The 17,455-nt window shown below is 38.1% G+C and overlaps 1 protein-coding gene across 4 annotated transcripts in view; it reads right to left on the bottom strand.

Annotated features, from left to right (window-relative positions):
- ARK2N (arkadia (RNF111) N-terminal like PKA signaling regulator 2N) overlaps positions 1-17,455 on the bottom strand; it is a 67,729-nt gene that overhangs the window by 35,437 nt on the left and 14,837 nt on the right. For all 4 annotated transcript variants that reach the window (XM_033087154.1, XM_033087156.1, XM_033087153.1 and 1 more), the window contains exon 2: positions 7,828-8,610. In XM_033087154.1, the coding sequence (XP_032943045.1) occupies positions 7,828-8,542 (715 nt within the window). In that variant the 5' untranslated portion in view covers positions 8,543-8,610. The remainder of the gene's footprint in view (positions 1-7,827; positions 8,611-17,455) is intronic.

The following is a 17,455-nucleotide window of genomic DNA, read 5'->3' as shown; positions in this document are numbered from 1 at the left end:
CATTTGATAAAACAGCATTAATTCAGAAAATTGTATTTTTATTAAGACATGCTTATTCAGGAAAATAGCATACGCATTACTAAGAACAACCACATACACAGAACAGTGATAAGCAGCACTTACATTAACTAACCAAACTAAAGTAATTCCAAGAAAAATAAAACAACTAACGTAACCACCATTTTTCATAGCTTCAATATATCTGCCTGGCAACACATATTCTGTTACAATACAAGAAACTATTAATCTATGACAGTGGTTTTCAACCTTAGCTAACACATAAAACCAGGAGTGGTTTAACAAATACCAAAACCTAGGTGGGCTCCAAGGCATTGTAAGTTTGTTTGGTTTTGTTTGAAGCTCCCCAGGTGACTGGAATGTACAGCCTTGGTTGAGAACCACTGTACCCTCCAATATTTTTATTGCTTTGACTTTAAAATTCTAAGTGTCATTTTGGCAGCGGGCCCATAATATATCAGTATGCAGTAATTCTCAGCTGAGTCTTACCAAACACTCATTTCAAGTTTTAAAAAATTCCTTATGGAAACCACATGAAGGATATACACAAGTTTGGGATATGCTACCCACCCCTCCGGAGAGCAAATCAATGTCTGAGTTGTCCTGCAATAAAAAAACCTGTTTCCACATGATCCAACACTTTCCAAATGTGCACATAATGTACAGCTATTACTATCCACTAGAACAGTGGTTTCATAGGATTTCAGTTTAGAATATGCTCCCCTACATATCCTGTTTTGTCCTTGAACGAGGCCAGATTACCTTTGGTTTGGGTCCCATACAGTTTGGGTCTCTAAAAAAAACTAATTATACTGACCTCTTCATTTTTTCAGGGAGCTATTAAAAATGTTACCTCCTCAGACCACTTGACTACACTATCTAAAATGGCTTTGCTATCTCACCCCTGGTCGTCATCTCTTATACCCTGCTTTATTATTATTCATAGTGCATATTCCTAGCTGACACCGTTTCCCCGAAAATAAGACCTAGCCGGACCATCAGCTCTAATGCGTCTTTTGGAGCAAAAATTAATATAAGTCCGGGTCTTGTATTAAAAAAAGACCGGGTCTTATACTATATTAAAATAAGATCAGGTCTTATGTTAAGTTTTGCTCCAAAAGACATATTAGAGCTGATGGTCCAGCTAGGTCTTATTTTCGGGGAAACACAATAGCATATGATAATTCATTTATAGTCTCCTCAAAAAAGAGTAAATTCCATGAGGGCAGGGATTTTTCACTCACTGTTGCATTCCCAATGCTGCATAGTAGGTGCTCAACTATTTGCTAAATAAATGAATGATTGAGGGAATCAATCTTGGCCTTATACCATCTACCTATATATCAAGAAGTCTTATTAAAAACAGCCCTATGAAACGCTCAATTGTAATTAACCCCAGATATTTCTGAAAATATGGTTCACTTTATCTTAATAGTGGTTTTTAATGAAGATGTAAAAGAAAAATTTACCAGGTCTCAGTATTAAGTGTTTCTCCTAGACAATGAGAACTGTTTAACCAGTTATGCCACCTCATTTCAATAACTCAAAGCATGGGACAAATTTTTAGCACCATTTTATCTAGTAAATAAAAACGTCATGAAGTTTGTTACCAACCTTCCCTCTAACTTCATCTTACTGTTTTTCCCGATTACTCCAGCCTTTCTTCATGTTTTAAAAAAAATTTGTTTATATGTAAACTTCCTCAAGAATGAAGTACCTTTCCCCAGAGTATGGTATATTTAGCTTATGGAAAGATTAAATGGAATTTAAAGAATATCAAACTTTCTTTACACAGTTTCCCCTGTTTTAACTGCTGGGTATAGCACAGGAAATCAGACGGCTACTTTGATTTGTTTCAGATTCTGGCATCCCTTATTTTCCAACAAACAATTAAAATTGTGTATTTAAAAGCTCAATTCAGAAAATGGTATAAAAATACTTATGCTGGGGACAGTGAGATAAGTTTCAGCCTCATAAAGATGACTACCAGCAATAAACACTGATAAGCAAGATATTTTGAGATCTTAAAAACAGGGACCAATTGGACATTTGTCAAAACCCATAGGACGTTCAACACTAAGAGTGAACCCTAATGTAAACTATGGACTCTGGGTGACAATGATGTGTCAATGCAGGTTCATCGACTGTAACAAATGTCCCACTCTGGTGCGTGATGCTGACAGTGGGGGAGGCTGCGCATGTGTGAAGGCAGGAGGTATATGGAAAATCTTTATACCTTCTGCTCAATTTTGCTGTGAACCTAAAACTGCTCTAAGAAATAAAGTCTATTAAAAAGAAAACAGGGACCATATTCTCACCTTAAACACACATATGTTCTTTTATTAATACTAAGATGTATCCTACTTTGAGAAAAAGAATTGTATCGAAAGCAAAGCTTATGCTTTTGCATATACAAAGTTAATATAGGCACTCAACTTCAGGAAATAAGTTAAGAAAAGCAGACCAAAAATAATACCTTGTTGCTTTAACATTCAAGATTGCAAAAGGACAGCCATCAGTAAGATATCAAAGCTTCTAAACTTAAGGTAACACTATCCAGACATTGTAGCATAGAGAAAACCACATTTAAACAACCCATGCTTTTAAAAGAATCACTTAAATGGAATAAAAGAAAAAAGTGCTCATGCTTGTTAATTAATATAAAGCTACACTGTGGTTTTTATAATTGATAAGATTTTTAAAAACTAGACTCCACTGTTCAGACCTTGGTACCCACTAGCACTAACACAACTTAACTGAACCAGACTACCAGTTTCACGATGATACTTAGCTATGGGAGACTTAAAATATCAGTTCTCAGCTCTGGCTGTGCACTGCCACCACTGGGGGAGCTTTACAAATGCTGATGCCTGTATGCTAAGTGAAATAAGTCAGACAGAAAAAGACAAAGACTGTAAGATTTCACTTACATGTGGAATCTAATCAAACCGAACTCACAAAAACAGCAAATTAGTGGGGGCGGGGGGGGGGGGAGAGGATGGGGGAAGGTGATCAAAGGCACAAACTTCCAGTTATAAGATGAGTAAGTCCTGGGGATGTAATGTACAGCATGGTGACTATAGTTAACAATACTGGATATATGAAAGTGGCTAAGACCTTAAAAGTTCTTAATAAACACAAATTGTAACTATGTGAAATGGTGAATGTGTTAACTAACATTATTGTGGTAATCATTTCACAATACAAATATCTACCAAGTAATCACGTTTTACACCTTATACTTACACAATGTTATATGTCATTTATATCATCAAAAAGCTGGGGGTCGGGGGGGAAATGCTGGTGCCTGGGTCAGACCCAGAGATTCTGATGTAATTGGTCTGGAGTGGTGCCTGGGCATCATAAATCTTAATTGCTCCCCAAGTGATTCTATTATATAGCCAGATTGAAAACTGCATGGATTTTACCTGCCTGTTTGCATTTACTAAGCTGAAAATAAGCAGTTTTCACCTGATTACTCTGTCTCAGTGTTTTGTTACCAATGTATTTAGTGGGTCTCCTAAATAGCTACTAAAATACAACCAGATTATAAAAGGCTTAAAATGGGAATGTGGGCTTTTAGCCACTTCATATTCAGTCTAGGAAAAAGGTCATAGTATTCCCAGTGTGGGTTTGCGGTCTTCTACCATCAGTCCCCCACTGCTTAAGTTAATATTAATTTTTTTCCAAGTAATTCAATCCCCAATAAATAGGCTAAGAACCTTCACAAATCATAAAACAAATGTGGCAGGAGGAAAACGTGCAAAGAACATAAGATTGTTTACCAAAAGAATACAAATGGACAAACATGATTTTTCAACTTCACTAGTGATCAAAGAAATACAAATTAATGCTAAGATACAATTCTTCCGTCGAATCAGCTTTTTTTTTTTTTTTTTAAATAAATACTCAGCAAGAATAAAGTGCACCAAACCCTCAAGCTCTTAGGTGGAATAAACTAAATATATTCTTTAAAAGCAATGTGGCAGTATGTGTCAAGGGCTGAAAGTGTTCACACCCTTTCCCATAATAGCAAAAACTAGAAACAGCCCCAAAGGACCAACGTTAGGGAAGTTATCTTACAGTTAGCTAAATTACTTTTTTAAAAATAATAAATTTTACGGAGAATATTATTTTGGTTGAATGCTCAAAATGCAATGTTAAGAGGAAAAGAAAAACAGAAATACGTATACATAGTATGATACATTTTGTTATATACTATGGAAGGCAGCATATTCAAATGGTAACATAAAACAGGATTATGGGTGATTTTAATCTACTTCACATTTCTCTATTTTCAGAAATTTCTACAAAGGATTTATTACTTAAAAACTTCTGTTTTTTAAATTTTCAAGCAAGAGTAAATTGATCACAAGCATAAGTCTCTACCACAGAAAAACTGTGAAGCAATGTCACAATGCATTTCAGTGCATAAACGTGTTATGAGGAATAACGGGTGGTGACATGCGGCGTGAGTGGGGCTGAGCGGTTCCGGCCACACAGTTGGGGAATTCAGGTGATCTCACACTGCTGTCCTCAACAGCCTCCCTGACATTCTCCAAAATAGACCAATGAGATTTTCTAAATACAAATCAGCCAAGACAACTGACCCTTACCTACCAAGGTGGTTACTATTTTTGGAACCTGTCTAAACAGGCATTTATTTATATGGTGACTATTAAACCACATTAAAGCAGGTCATTTTAGCCAAAACAAGATTCAGCTACCCTAAGGTTTACTCCAGGCTAAATCTTTATGAAAAACAACACTTACTGAAAAAACTTTTCCCTGCTGCCCATGTAAACTGATGCACGTAAGTTAGTCTGTTCAGAGAATTTCTAGAGCTGAATGAAATCTGATGTCCATTATTCATATTCACTAAAATCAAAATTCCCTGAAAGAGCAGACTTTACAGATCTAGTCTCAAAGTGATTTTTACAGAGACACGCCCCCTTCAAGAGAAATAATGCTCCCATCATAAAACTGCAAAGCGTGATTAACAGTACAGCAAGATCATCTATAAGATAAATGAGACATCTGATAAGAGCCTTGAATGCTCAAGACCATCACACAGTATTTTCACATTAATAGTCACTATAACATATTCCATTTTTGCTCATCTCCAAGTCCCCAGAATGAACGAACTGCCAGAATTATCTTGGTATGCCTCCAAACAGATTCTTAAAACAGTAATACATTTTCAAAAACTTCAAGGACAGAACGATCTAGTATGCATACTAAGCTGCTTTCCAGTTAACTGTTAACTAAAAAAAAAGTCTTCATAAAAATCTGTTGCCCAGATATCAAACTCAATTATTAAGCATTATCATGCACTATGTAAGTCTGCATCATTATTTTCCCTCTTAAAAGAAAAAGCATTAATTGTTAAATTATTTGGCATAAGAGAACACTTAGCATGATTCCTTCTATGTTGAAGCTGCTGCCAAACAAAAGCTGATAAACGAAGCATTTTCTGAATTATTAAATTAGATGACATTGATGAAAGAATAGAGTGAGAATCTCAATATAGCAGAATCCTCTTGGTTTCATTCTGTGTAAACAGCTGGACTCAGATTTCAACATCCCCGAGATTCTGTTAGGCACGTCCAGTCTAAGGTTCGCCTGAGTGTCCATGTTGTTGCACTCAAGTCAGTTCATAATTTATCCTATCTGTACAATTTCCACAACTTTCCACAACTGCCCTTGCTATAGAAGGTTGAGTGTATCCCCCTTCTCCATAGTGATAATGTGACTCCGGAAACTGAGGTACAAATAACGGCTGTATTAAAATGCACAAGGTCACAATTTTTCCGGGGTAACAACATGGACAGTTGAAATGAACTTCCTGATATTTAAATGTAGGCTGTTCCATCTTTGCTGCTTTGCATAACTGCAGGAAAGACCATTCATACCTGTCTCATGTGAACAGCACCTCCTAAAACTGTACAGGGCACAACCAAGGCAGTCACATACAGCGACCTTGCACCCTTACCTACCACTTTATTCTCCGTGATGACCTTAAAAAACTTGACATATTTTCAAAAGCCACAAACTTACTAAATCATGTGAACAAAATAAATTTTAGAAACTAAAATTTACAGATACTAATTAATAATTTACTTTGGTGTTTTGGTAAGTATTCAGTTCCAAATAGACAAGAAACAGACCACTGATGGTTTAAAAGTTTTAAACACTGGTCAAGGTAGTCAATTAGCAAACAGGTTTGGAAAATATAAACAAAGCACATCTAACCTATGTAAGCCAAATGAAGAGCGCCCGTGAACACATTTCTCATGCCACCTCTACAATGGGGTCTATCTTCAAAGAGAATTTTGTTCACCTACCTTCTTCCTTCCCATAAAAAGGCAAAGTATTGGGGTGGTTACACAAAGATCTGTTTAGTGAGTGCAATTAAGCACTGTATCAAGAGATCCATCATGATTAAGATTAGAACAGAACATAAGAATAAACAAGTATTAATACGTTTTCTTAAAAATATTAAATGTAAAACTGAAATATATGTAGAAGCTGCCTTAGAACAACCCCAAAGTCTGTTTCCCTCATGCACTTAACTGATGAGCTTCAATTAAATCCCCTCCCCATTAATTTTAAGGAACTACCAAAAGAATTCAGTAGATATTAAAACAGTAAGCCTTTCTTCTGACTGTTAAAAACTTATATTTAATATACTATATGATGAGACTTTTACTATTAGAAGTTGAAGACTTATAAAGTGCTTTAAAACCCATCATTCTTGTTTTGAGTTTATATCAGTTTTGATTAACTAGAGGTTTAATTAACCAATATTCTTTTTCTTGAAATATTCTTTGTATGTCAGCAATATGCTGTCTGCATATGTAAAAACAAAAACCTTTCAGAAAACTAGGAGGAAAAAACATAGTCACCCATAAAACTCTGAAAACTTCCCTCTTTAATGTAGCAATAAACAATGCTGTCGTGACCTAATGAAGTGCCATCTAGTTTACATAATGTTCCTAACCCTAAGAGTCTCTTCAATAATGAGAATTCACCAATTAGGAACTGTTCAGATCTCATCTTTCTTCCACTATGAAATCCAAAGACTTCCTTTATCATGCACAATACCAGATGTGATAACACGGAGAAAAAGATAGTGTCAAACATTTAATAAATTAAACCCTATACCAATAATGCTGGAACAAGCAGATTTCTATCAAACTTTCTAAAGCTTTGGGAATACGGGGGAAATTTTGCAAGAACATTATTTTCAATGAGAGTGACCACTTAAATAGAAAAATGTGCACCAAGGATAACTAGCTTATCATGCACTGAATTGAGGAAAAACACAGAAAACTATTGTTAGAGAAGGAACAGTTATTAGAAAACTTGAACAAAAGATAGAACATGTTGTTTCAGACACCAGAAGCTCAAGTGCAGCGCTATGTAATAAAGCAAGGTGCCGATTCCTGAGGATAGTGTACTTAGTAATAATGCTGGACAGTGAGTCCTGACTCTAAGCAGTGCTAAAAAGGCAATGATGGGAGTTCGTCATGTGTTACAGAGAAAGGGGTGTGGAAAATTCCATTACTTAAAAATAATCTTGTCCCTATCATTAACCATGTAAATATTCTTTTTGCTGACGTGCTAAGTGCACCGGAAACCTCAGAACAGGTTTTTTAAATTGGCCACGTCTTTTTAATACACTGCAGACTTCAAATTTACAGAGCTGCAGGTCGCCTGGATTTTTTCAAGTGTCACTCATCTAACTGAGCCTGACAGCTGAGAAATGCCGTCAGGTGCTCAAGAGTCAGTTTAAAAAACATCCTCTACCTGGTATCTCTGCAGTGATTGTCTTGCTGCTCCCTGAAACCTCTTCATCGTCATCTGACGAGCTCGTGCTTGAGTCACAAGTCAGGTCACTGTCACTGGTACTACTGTCCTGCAACAGGTTGTATTTCTTACGCGCAGCAGCCTCCCGTTTCTGCCTCAGTAGCCTGATTCTCTCCTTGTGCTTTTGGCTCCGGTGACCTTTAACCTTGGCAACTCGCCCGTTCTGTTTATCACTGGATTGCCGGTTTTTCTTGGCAGCCATAGTGGATGTTTCACTTTCAGAGCGGGACCGCCGAGACTTGCGCCCAACTGTGGCACCGGACACTCCAGAAGGGTCTCCTTCTACCGCAGTTTCTGCCTGGGAGGGTTCGTTCTCCTCTGCAGAAGACAATGTATCGGAATCAGCCAGGTGACCACTAGAGGAAGGGGAAAGCATGCAGTGATTAGAGGAGTCACTCTCATAAACGCGGCCAGTTGTCGGCTTGTCACTCTCGGTGGACGCTAACTGAGACTCAGAAGAGTCCCTTCTCAGTTCCATCAATAAGCAGGGCATTGAAGAAAGAACTGGAGAATCTACTACACCATCTTTCTGAACTTGAGATTCCAGTTCTACAGATCCGTCTTCCTCCTTAGCTGTCTCTTGTTCGGATGTTTTCGGTGGAACTTCCGACTCAATGAGTTCTTCGACTTTTCCAACTGCCTCCTCCATCTTCATTTCAGACTTCCAAGTTAAATCATGGAGCAGTCTAGGAAACTATGTCAAAGATGTCACAGGAAAGCAACCTGTACAAAAACACACAAAATCAATTAACAGAAATGGCAAATTCTTTCATAAACACAATATGCCTACCTTTCTAAGTGGGTGGCAAAAGTTATTAACATACAGACCTTCAAAATATATGTATCTTCATATATTCATTGACAGTCAAATTCAAAAGATTTAGCACTATCAAAATACTAGCATACACAGCTACCAAAAATGGCACAATACTAATCCTCTATTCCTGAACCTGCCAGGCCAGCAAGCAACCAAACAAAGGTTTTCAACTTTAAAACTTAATTTAATGTGTTTAAGAAATGGATCCTCAAAATTCTGACATAGTTAATATGTACGTTTTGACTTTAAATGACAAAGAAGGCTCTTAAAATGCTCTAGAAAACAACTGGAATGATTAATTTTACACTCAAATCATCAAAGAAAGGGGGCGTGGGGGAGAGTTACAGTGGAGTAGCATCAAATGTACCTTTATGTTTTTTAAAAAAACACAAAACTTCAACTACGGGAGGTGTATTTGGCAAATGAGCAACCAAAGCAATTACATGCATCAAACCCGCCTGCTCTTCCTCTCAGTAAGAGCTGCTCTAGAGGGCACTACGACCAAAGGCCTGAATGTGTTATTCCCTCAGGCCTTCCTAGTTCCCACGTACCTCTCATCATGCCGAATGTGAATCTAGTGTTTAACCATATGTTTTATTTCATAAACAGCAGCCACTAAATACAGAGCAACTATTTTGTGAACTTAGAAAACCTAGGACACTCTATTCTACGAATGACTTGAGGGGTTTCAGAGCAAACCCCCTACACACATTTTCCACCTTGATGTTAACTTTAGGACCTAAGAGCCCTACCCCACTGTGTGTGCTATAATCCCACTAAATCATGGAGAAACAGGACATAATCTTTAACCACAAGAGCTGTGACCTATACAGTGCAAGCTTCATTAACTGGTATTTTTTAAGAGGATGTTAAGAATGTGCAGGCCAATTATTACCTCACTATGTACATGGGAAGTTAAAGAAGGCACTTCTCATGATGGCCCACAGGTCACACAGCGACACAAACATTAGGCTAAGCAGTATGCTGGTCAGGTACAATAAGACATCATCACTTCACTCCGAGCTACCTGATAGTTCACTATGAGGTAGGCAGCAACTAGAAAATATCTGAAAAATCCTTTGATTGGGGCGGCCGGATGGCTCAGCTGGTTAGAGCGCAAGCTCTGTACAATAGGGTTGCCGGTTCGATTCCCACATGGGTCAGTGAGCTGTGCTATCCACAACTAGATTGAAGACAACAAAATGCCACTGAGCTTCTGGGGGCGGCTGGACAGCTCAGTTGGTGAGAGCTGCGAGTTCTCAACAACAAGGTTGCCAGTTCGATTCCCACCTGGGATGGTGGGCTGTGCCCCCTGCAACTAAAGATTGAAAATGGCAACTGGACTTGGAGCTGAGCTGCGCCCTCCACAACTAGAGTGAAGGACAATGACTTGGAGCTGATGAGCCCTGGAGAAGCACACTGTTGTTTCCCAATATTCCCCAATAAAAATTTTTCAAAACTCCTTTGACTGATCTATCATGCCAAGCCTACCTTTTTGTTTAGCATAAATATGAATTTTCTACATACCTGTTTTTTGTTTTTCATGGCCCTGTTCTCAGCCGCTGATAAAACAGACATTTGGATGAAGTTTCCTTATCACATTCATGAAAACCAGAACATTCATAACCACTAGAAACAGTTATTAATTTTAAACAATCCCATTTATATAGCCTATTTCAGAAGCATATTTGCATCGTTACTAATTTTTGAGTTAAATGAAAATAAGCATAAATGTTATTCCTAACACCATTACAAAAGGAATGAAACACCTCTGAAAGCCAACAGAGGGAGTAAAAGTGAAACCATCAAACTGCTGGTGTCATAAATGAAAAATGCTGGCAAAACAAACAGGAAATAAAATATTTGCAGATAGGAAATACCCCCAGGTATGAAGAATAAACGAAGATTTTCTAACTGAATAAAAATGAGAGTTGATTCTTCTGTAGCAAATGAAGTTTATATTCTGGAATAAAGCTTTTTCTTAAAGCTGAAATACCTGAGAAATAATACTCAAGTGAAATGAATGCCAGCCATAAAGCACAAGCATCACAAGTCTCAAATTAACTTCTGAAAGCAGAAGAACTGGACCTTTCAAACTACATAATATAACACTGGGTTGAAAAGTAAATTTATTAAAATAACCATAAAACTCTTGCTTCTTCTGTAAATAGTGTGGGTAGCACAAATGAATCTTGACTTGTTTTTCCTTCTAAGAAAACATGACAATATCAGTCTTTCAATATGACACATCAATCAAACGATTACCTTTCATTTCAAGTTCCTTAAACTTAAGTGTTTATCAAGATTTATGACTTCTGCTGCCTCAAAAAGCAACCAGTATTGCAGTCAAACCCACATACATATGCCCAAATCAACCACAAATACTGGCATCAACCATAAATGGGACACAAATAAATAGCTTATCATGTGTATGTCCACACAAGAATGGCCATAAAGAATGAAAAGTTCTTTATATACTAATATGGAGCAATTTTCAATATATGTTACATGAACAAAAAAGGTACTTTATACCATTTGTGTCAAAAAAGAACAAAATTATATTTATAAATGAGTTTGTCTGTAGGTGCACAGACTCTCCAGGAAGATACTTAAGAAAATGTTAACACCAGCTACCTTGGCAATGAAATAGAGTGAATGAGGGAATAGGAATCAAGACTTTTTACTGTACCTGGTTTTGTACCTCTTAAATTTTGTATTACATACAAGTATTATATATTTAAAAATCCACTCTCACGTAGAAGTCTACTGAAAAGTCTTATGAAGAAAAAGGAGTTGTGTTTCTTCTGCTCATGACACCAACCACTATTCAGGTCAAATATGGTCAAGTGAATATTACTAGAATTTCCCCCTATAGTGGAATTTTGTTCTAATTCATAAAACACAAGGGAAAATAAGCCACAGGAAGTGAAAATAGAAGCTCTGACAAAACCCTGAAGTGGAATAAAAATGAAGTCCCCACAACACAGGGGGAAAAGATGTCATATGTACAGATTAATCTTCCCAAACAACCAGATTATTTACTGCATATATTGGTTTGCGGAGGGGGGATGTGGACTTTTCTGGTAGAGGTAGTCCAAAGTAGATAGCAATAGAAAATGACAAAATTATCAAATGGGAGTTCGATCTTATAAATGGGATAAAAGGCTCTCAACCCTCTGGTTTACTGTTCACAGAGAATGTACAGTGAAATACTAAACATACAAAATATAGCATTTATCCTATTAGAACAGCATTTCCTCCATGCTCTTCTTCCCTCTAATCTGCAGGCAATCAATCCTCTTCTGTGTGGCTACGACAGCTCATCCCCGTCTCAGCTCCCTGGAACCCCACGTTACTGACTATTCCTTGGCACTCCTCAACATCTCACACTCAACTGGACCGTCCATTCATTCATTCGTCCATTTATTCATTTTTTTAAATTCTCCTTCTGCCTCCCCTCTCCCCCTCTCAGCTCCCCCTCCAGGTACCACACTCACTTCTTTCAAAGCTGACTTTATTAAGAGTTGTCTAAACAGCCTGCCTCTATTTCCTTACCACTCACATTCCCTCTCCAACCCAGTCCCATCTGATACAGTGTTTCCCCAAAAATAAGACCTAACCGGAAAATAAGCCCTAGCATGATTTTTTTCAGGATGACATCCCCTGAACATAAGCCCCAATGCGTCTTTTGGAGCAAAAATAAATATGAGACCCGGTCTTATTTTCGGGGAAACACGGTATCTGCTTCTATTAAACCAGTAGAACAGTCCTTACCGGGGTCAGTAAAGACCCCCATATCTCTAAATCCAACAGACACAAGCTGGCTCTCATCTCACTTAATGTCTAAGCAGCATTCTCCACTCTCTCTCCTCCTTAAACTACTGTTTCTTTGGCTCCCAGATTTCCTTTTCTTGCTGCTCCTTCTCAGGCTACTTTGCAGGTTTAATAACTTCTTCTACCAAACCTCAGCAGTGAGTCTGAGGGCTGGGTCCTTCACTCACCCACCAAAGTGACCTCTTCTACACCCAGAGATTCCAATACCATCCCTCTATGAGTAATTTTGTTACTCATCTCAGACTTTCTCTGGACTAGTCATCTCCATTTAGATTTCACAAGGGCACCGCGAGCTCTTAGTGTCCCATAGTCATCTCTGAACTATCCCCCTCTGCTCCTTCTCCTGCTTTCCCCAGGCTCAGAAATAGCGTCACTATGATCTCAGCTGCTCATGTCAAAAACTTGAGGGCTATCTCTGATAATGCCTTATCCAGTATTCACTGCATCCCGCCAATTCACTAATTCCTATCAATCCTACCTCCTTAGATTTCTAGCCTGCCCACTATTCTTCATCTCTATTGTCAACCACTCTAAACACAATCTCTACCATTTATTTTTCAATGGAATGATTGACAATCATCTCCTGTCTCTCCGTATTTAGTCTTGCTCCTACCAACCCACCAATTCTCCATACAGCAGGTAGAACAATATTTTTACAAGGCAAATGACATGTTTATATGAGAAAGATTTTTTTTTAGATTCCAGATATATAGAAAATATTTTTTAAATGTCCTATGGGGGGGGGGAGGGCGGTGACCAAGAGGATAGTTAAAGGCAACTTGAATTTTATCTGATGTTTTTCTCTCCCCTTTAAAAGGATTTATTTGCAATAAGTTTTAAAACCAGCTGTTAATTCTGGACAATGAAAGTGCAACATTTGTTCTATTAGTCCTGTACTCTAAGACAGAAGATGAGGACAGGTAGAAGAGTTAAACCATGGAAAGGAAGCAGTATGCTGCCCCCTCTGAGGAGGCAGGGAAGTAAAAAGCATAAGGCTGAATGAGGCTACTGTGAAAATCAGAAGGGAGTTTATTTCATATCAGACCTCCTTCTTGGTCAGCAAAGCTTAATACAAGGTGAAAAGGAAGGACGGTTTGGGGTTTGTGAAAAATGGAAAAGGGTTATAACATTTGTGACAGAGAATAAAACAGAGTCAAAAAGAACAATTCACAATATTCCATTTCCAAACTCCAGAAGGATCACCGACACAAACTGAAGAGGAGCGGGAGGGGCTGTGCTTGCTCTTCCCTGCCCAAAATCTGTCCACAGCTCCAGCTTCATCAAGGGCCACTCACACCCTAGCTCTCTCCAGCTATAAAGAATGTCACATAAACCGTTTTTTTCAGATCTTTGACCTTTCACCCTCATTTTGTGCCTGCCCTCTTGCTGGTACTCTTGCTGATATCAGAATAAATATTACTTCCTTGGGGGAGCCTCTGGAACTGTGAAGACGAGTAAGATCCCTGTTATAAACATTTTACCATCTATTTTCCTCCACAACACTTTGTGTAATTGTAGCTAAGTAACTGTTGTTTAATGCCAATCCCCCATACATAAGGACATATAAAGCTTTAAAGGAAAATAAAATTATATAAATCCCCCCCAGCGGATTTAACACAATGATTAATGGCCAAAACGTACCTTAAGGCAAAAATTATTATCGAAACAAAAGGTGTCATTCTACTCTTGCATCGCCCAATGACAAGCATAATGGGAATCTGTGGAAGTTTTCTTCTGACTGCAAGTTTCTTCTCGAGGAAGTAGAAAGCAAGGTCATTACCAGTTAAGAATGAGGATGAATGAGACGGTGGTGTGGCTGATCAGGTGTGAAACAGTAGTGCGAAGGGGAACAAACTAGAAGTACAATATATGACTTCCAGACAATAATAAGGACCCACTTAAAGGGTTATAGACATGAACTTAAAATTAAAGTGAGACTGGTACCCATGGTTACGTTTTTCTCCTTTCAAGTTCAACTGCATAGTAAGTCCAAGGGCAAAGGAGGTAGAAATTGGATTTAACCAGAACTGTAGTTTTGCCAAGCAAGGAGAACAAAGCAAGAAAGAAGCAAGACTGTGTGTGAGGAAATGATTTTCATGTCACATCAAGAAGGTACAAAGCAGTGAAATGTGGTAGGACCGATGGAATGGACAACCCAGTGCAGTCGGTACTATATTCATAGAGTGAGCTGGAAAGATAGAAGGTGGTAATCCAAGGGCACCAGAAATGAAACTGAGATGAGGGGAGCGTTGCAGTTATTGGTAACTGACAGGATCTAAAATAGTGCCACTCAAAGTGTTGTTCCCTGAATGACTGTCTGCAATGAGAGATGTATAGAAATTAAGAGTAATTGATTAGAAACTTACAGCAATTTGATATTGTTGTGACAACCAAACCGCGTTTCAATTTCCAAGTAATTGATTTTGACTGTATTTTACCCAGAAAAATCTTCCACTGAAAATAAAAATATACGGGTACTTCACAACAGATAGTTTGAGAAGCATTTGGTTAGAATATGACTATGGAAGTAAGTTGGCTGAGAAAGGGTGGGTAACAAAATCATTATGGGAAAGTTCACAGAATGAATGGGCATTATCAGAAGGACCATCTACCGTGTCTCCCCGAAAATAAGACCTAGCAGGACAATCAGCTCTAATGTGTCTTTTGGAGCAAAAATTAACATAAGACCTGGTATCATATCATATATATCATAGAAAACCTGGTCTTATAGTAAGGGTCTTATATTAATTTTTACTCCAAAAGATGCATTAGAGATGACTGTCTGGCTAGGTCTTACTTTCGGGGAAACACGGTAATTATAAAATTGTATTGCTAGGTTTATAATATAAATAGATGCTACACATATTAAAACAATAGCATAAAAGTGAGGGAGGAGAGCAAGCTCTCCAATCCTGGAGCAATGTTTCTATATTTTATTGGAAGTATTAATTTAAGAAGACTGTGGTAAAGATACAGATGTAATCCCTAGAGCAACCACTAAGAAAATAACAAAACATATAGTTTAACCCATCCCCAAGGCAGTAAAGGAGATACAGAGAAGTAACAAAAAAGAAACATTAGAAAATAAATAACAAAATGGTGAATGTAAATCCAACCATAGTAATAATTACATTAAACATCAATGGCCTAAATACTCCAACCAAAAGGCAGAGATTGTCAGGTTGGATAAAAAAGATACACCTGGGGCCAGCCCGGTGGCTCAGGCAGTTGGAGCTCCACACTCCTAACTCTGAAGGCTGCCGGTTCAATTCCCACATGGGCCAGTGGGCTCTCAACCACAAGGCTGCCAGTTCAATTCCTCGAGCCCCGTAAGGGATGGTAGGCAGCGCCCCCTGCAACTAAGATTGAACACGGCACCTTGAGCTCCCGGGTGGCTCAGTTGGTGGAGCGCATCCTCTCAACCACAAGGTTGCCGGTTCGACTCCCGCAAGGGATGGTGGGCTGTGCCCACTGCAACTAGCAACGGCAACTGGACCTGGAGCTGAGCTGCGCCCTCCACAACTACGACTGAAAGGACAACAACTTGAAGCTGAACAGCACCCTCCACAACGAAGATTGAAAGGACAACAACTTGACTTGGAAAAAAGTCCTGGAAGTACACACTGTTCACCAATAAAGTCCTGTTCCCCTTCCCCAATAAAATCTTAAAAAAAAAAAAAAAAAGATACACTGGTAGGCACTTTAAACAGATGTACCTTAGATTCAACGAAGAAATACAAGTTGAAATAAAAGAAAGGAAAAAGATATATTATGCAAAGAGCAACTATAGGAGAGCTGAAATGTCTCTAGCAATCAGACAATTTTACTAGACACAAAGAGGGACACTTCATAATGATACAAAGGTTAACATAACAGGAAAACATAAAAATTACACACATACATCTACATATAAAATATATGCACTTAGGCTCAGAATACGTGAAGCAAAAACTAACAGAATGGAAAGGACAGAGATAATTCAACACTAATCGATTTCAATTCCTTATTCTAAATGGATAAAATTAGACTGAAAATCAGCAAGAATATAAAAGATTTGAACATTATCAACCAACTCCACCCACACAAATTATATGTAGACCACTCCACTCCTTGGGTGGTTACTGGCATATGCAACTGGATAGACGGTAACCCCAATTAAGATGTGGACTACAGGAAGAGTAAAAAGAGAAATAATCAACTTTGGTATGAACTAGATAATTCTCACAGGAACACAGGTCTCAAAGAAGAGAAACACAGATTTGGACATCATCATTAAGTAGAGGTGGTAGCTGAACATATCAGTTCATCCAGGGAGAAAGCATAGAGTGAACAGAGAAGAGACTTTACAAAAGAAAAAAGAAAAAAAAATGCAGCAGCAGCAAACCAGTTCTTTGGTGTATAAACTGGTAGGTAAGAAATAATTCTTGGAGGAAAAAAAAAAGATATCCATAAAACACACAAGAAGAAAGTCTTCCTTCTTGCAATATATTCTTAGATGTTTAACAACTTCCTATAGACTTAGAATTGTGAGAAAGAACCATGACTAATGGAGTCTTAGCTAAGACTAACCGTACAGGAAGCCCTCCTGAGGGTTTTGACATGGCATGTATAAAGTCATTAAGCATTCAACATAAGTAAGACTTGCCTTTTATGACTTTCAATTTTACCCCTTGTGAGAAACAACCATCATTAACCAATCCCTTAACTGACACAAAATGAATGAATAAACTGAAACTGTGTTGTCCTTCCTGATGTGACAAATGCAAACTGAAGTCATTTGCTGTTAACAAGTTTACTGTTGCTACAGGCACTTTTCTGTTGAAACCACAAGCTGACACAAGCACAGCCCGTTAAATGAAACTGCTTCTAGGCAAGTTTTTGCTCTACAGTCATGTAAAATGGGGCATTCTAATTGCC

This window comes from Rhinolophus ferrumequinum, chromosome 19, assembly GCF_004115265.2.
Source record: "Rhinolophus ferrumequinum isolate MPI-CBG mRhiFer1 chromosome 19, mRhiFer1_v1.p, whole genome shotgun sequence".
Lineage (NCBI taxonomy): Eukaryota > Metazoa > Chordata > Mammalia > Chiroptera > Rhinolophidae > Rhinolophus > Rhinolophus ferrumequinum.
This window is presented reverse-complemented; position numbering and strand designations above follow the sequence as displayed.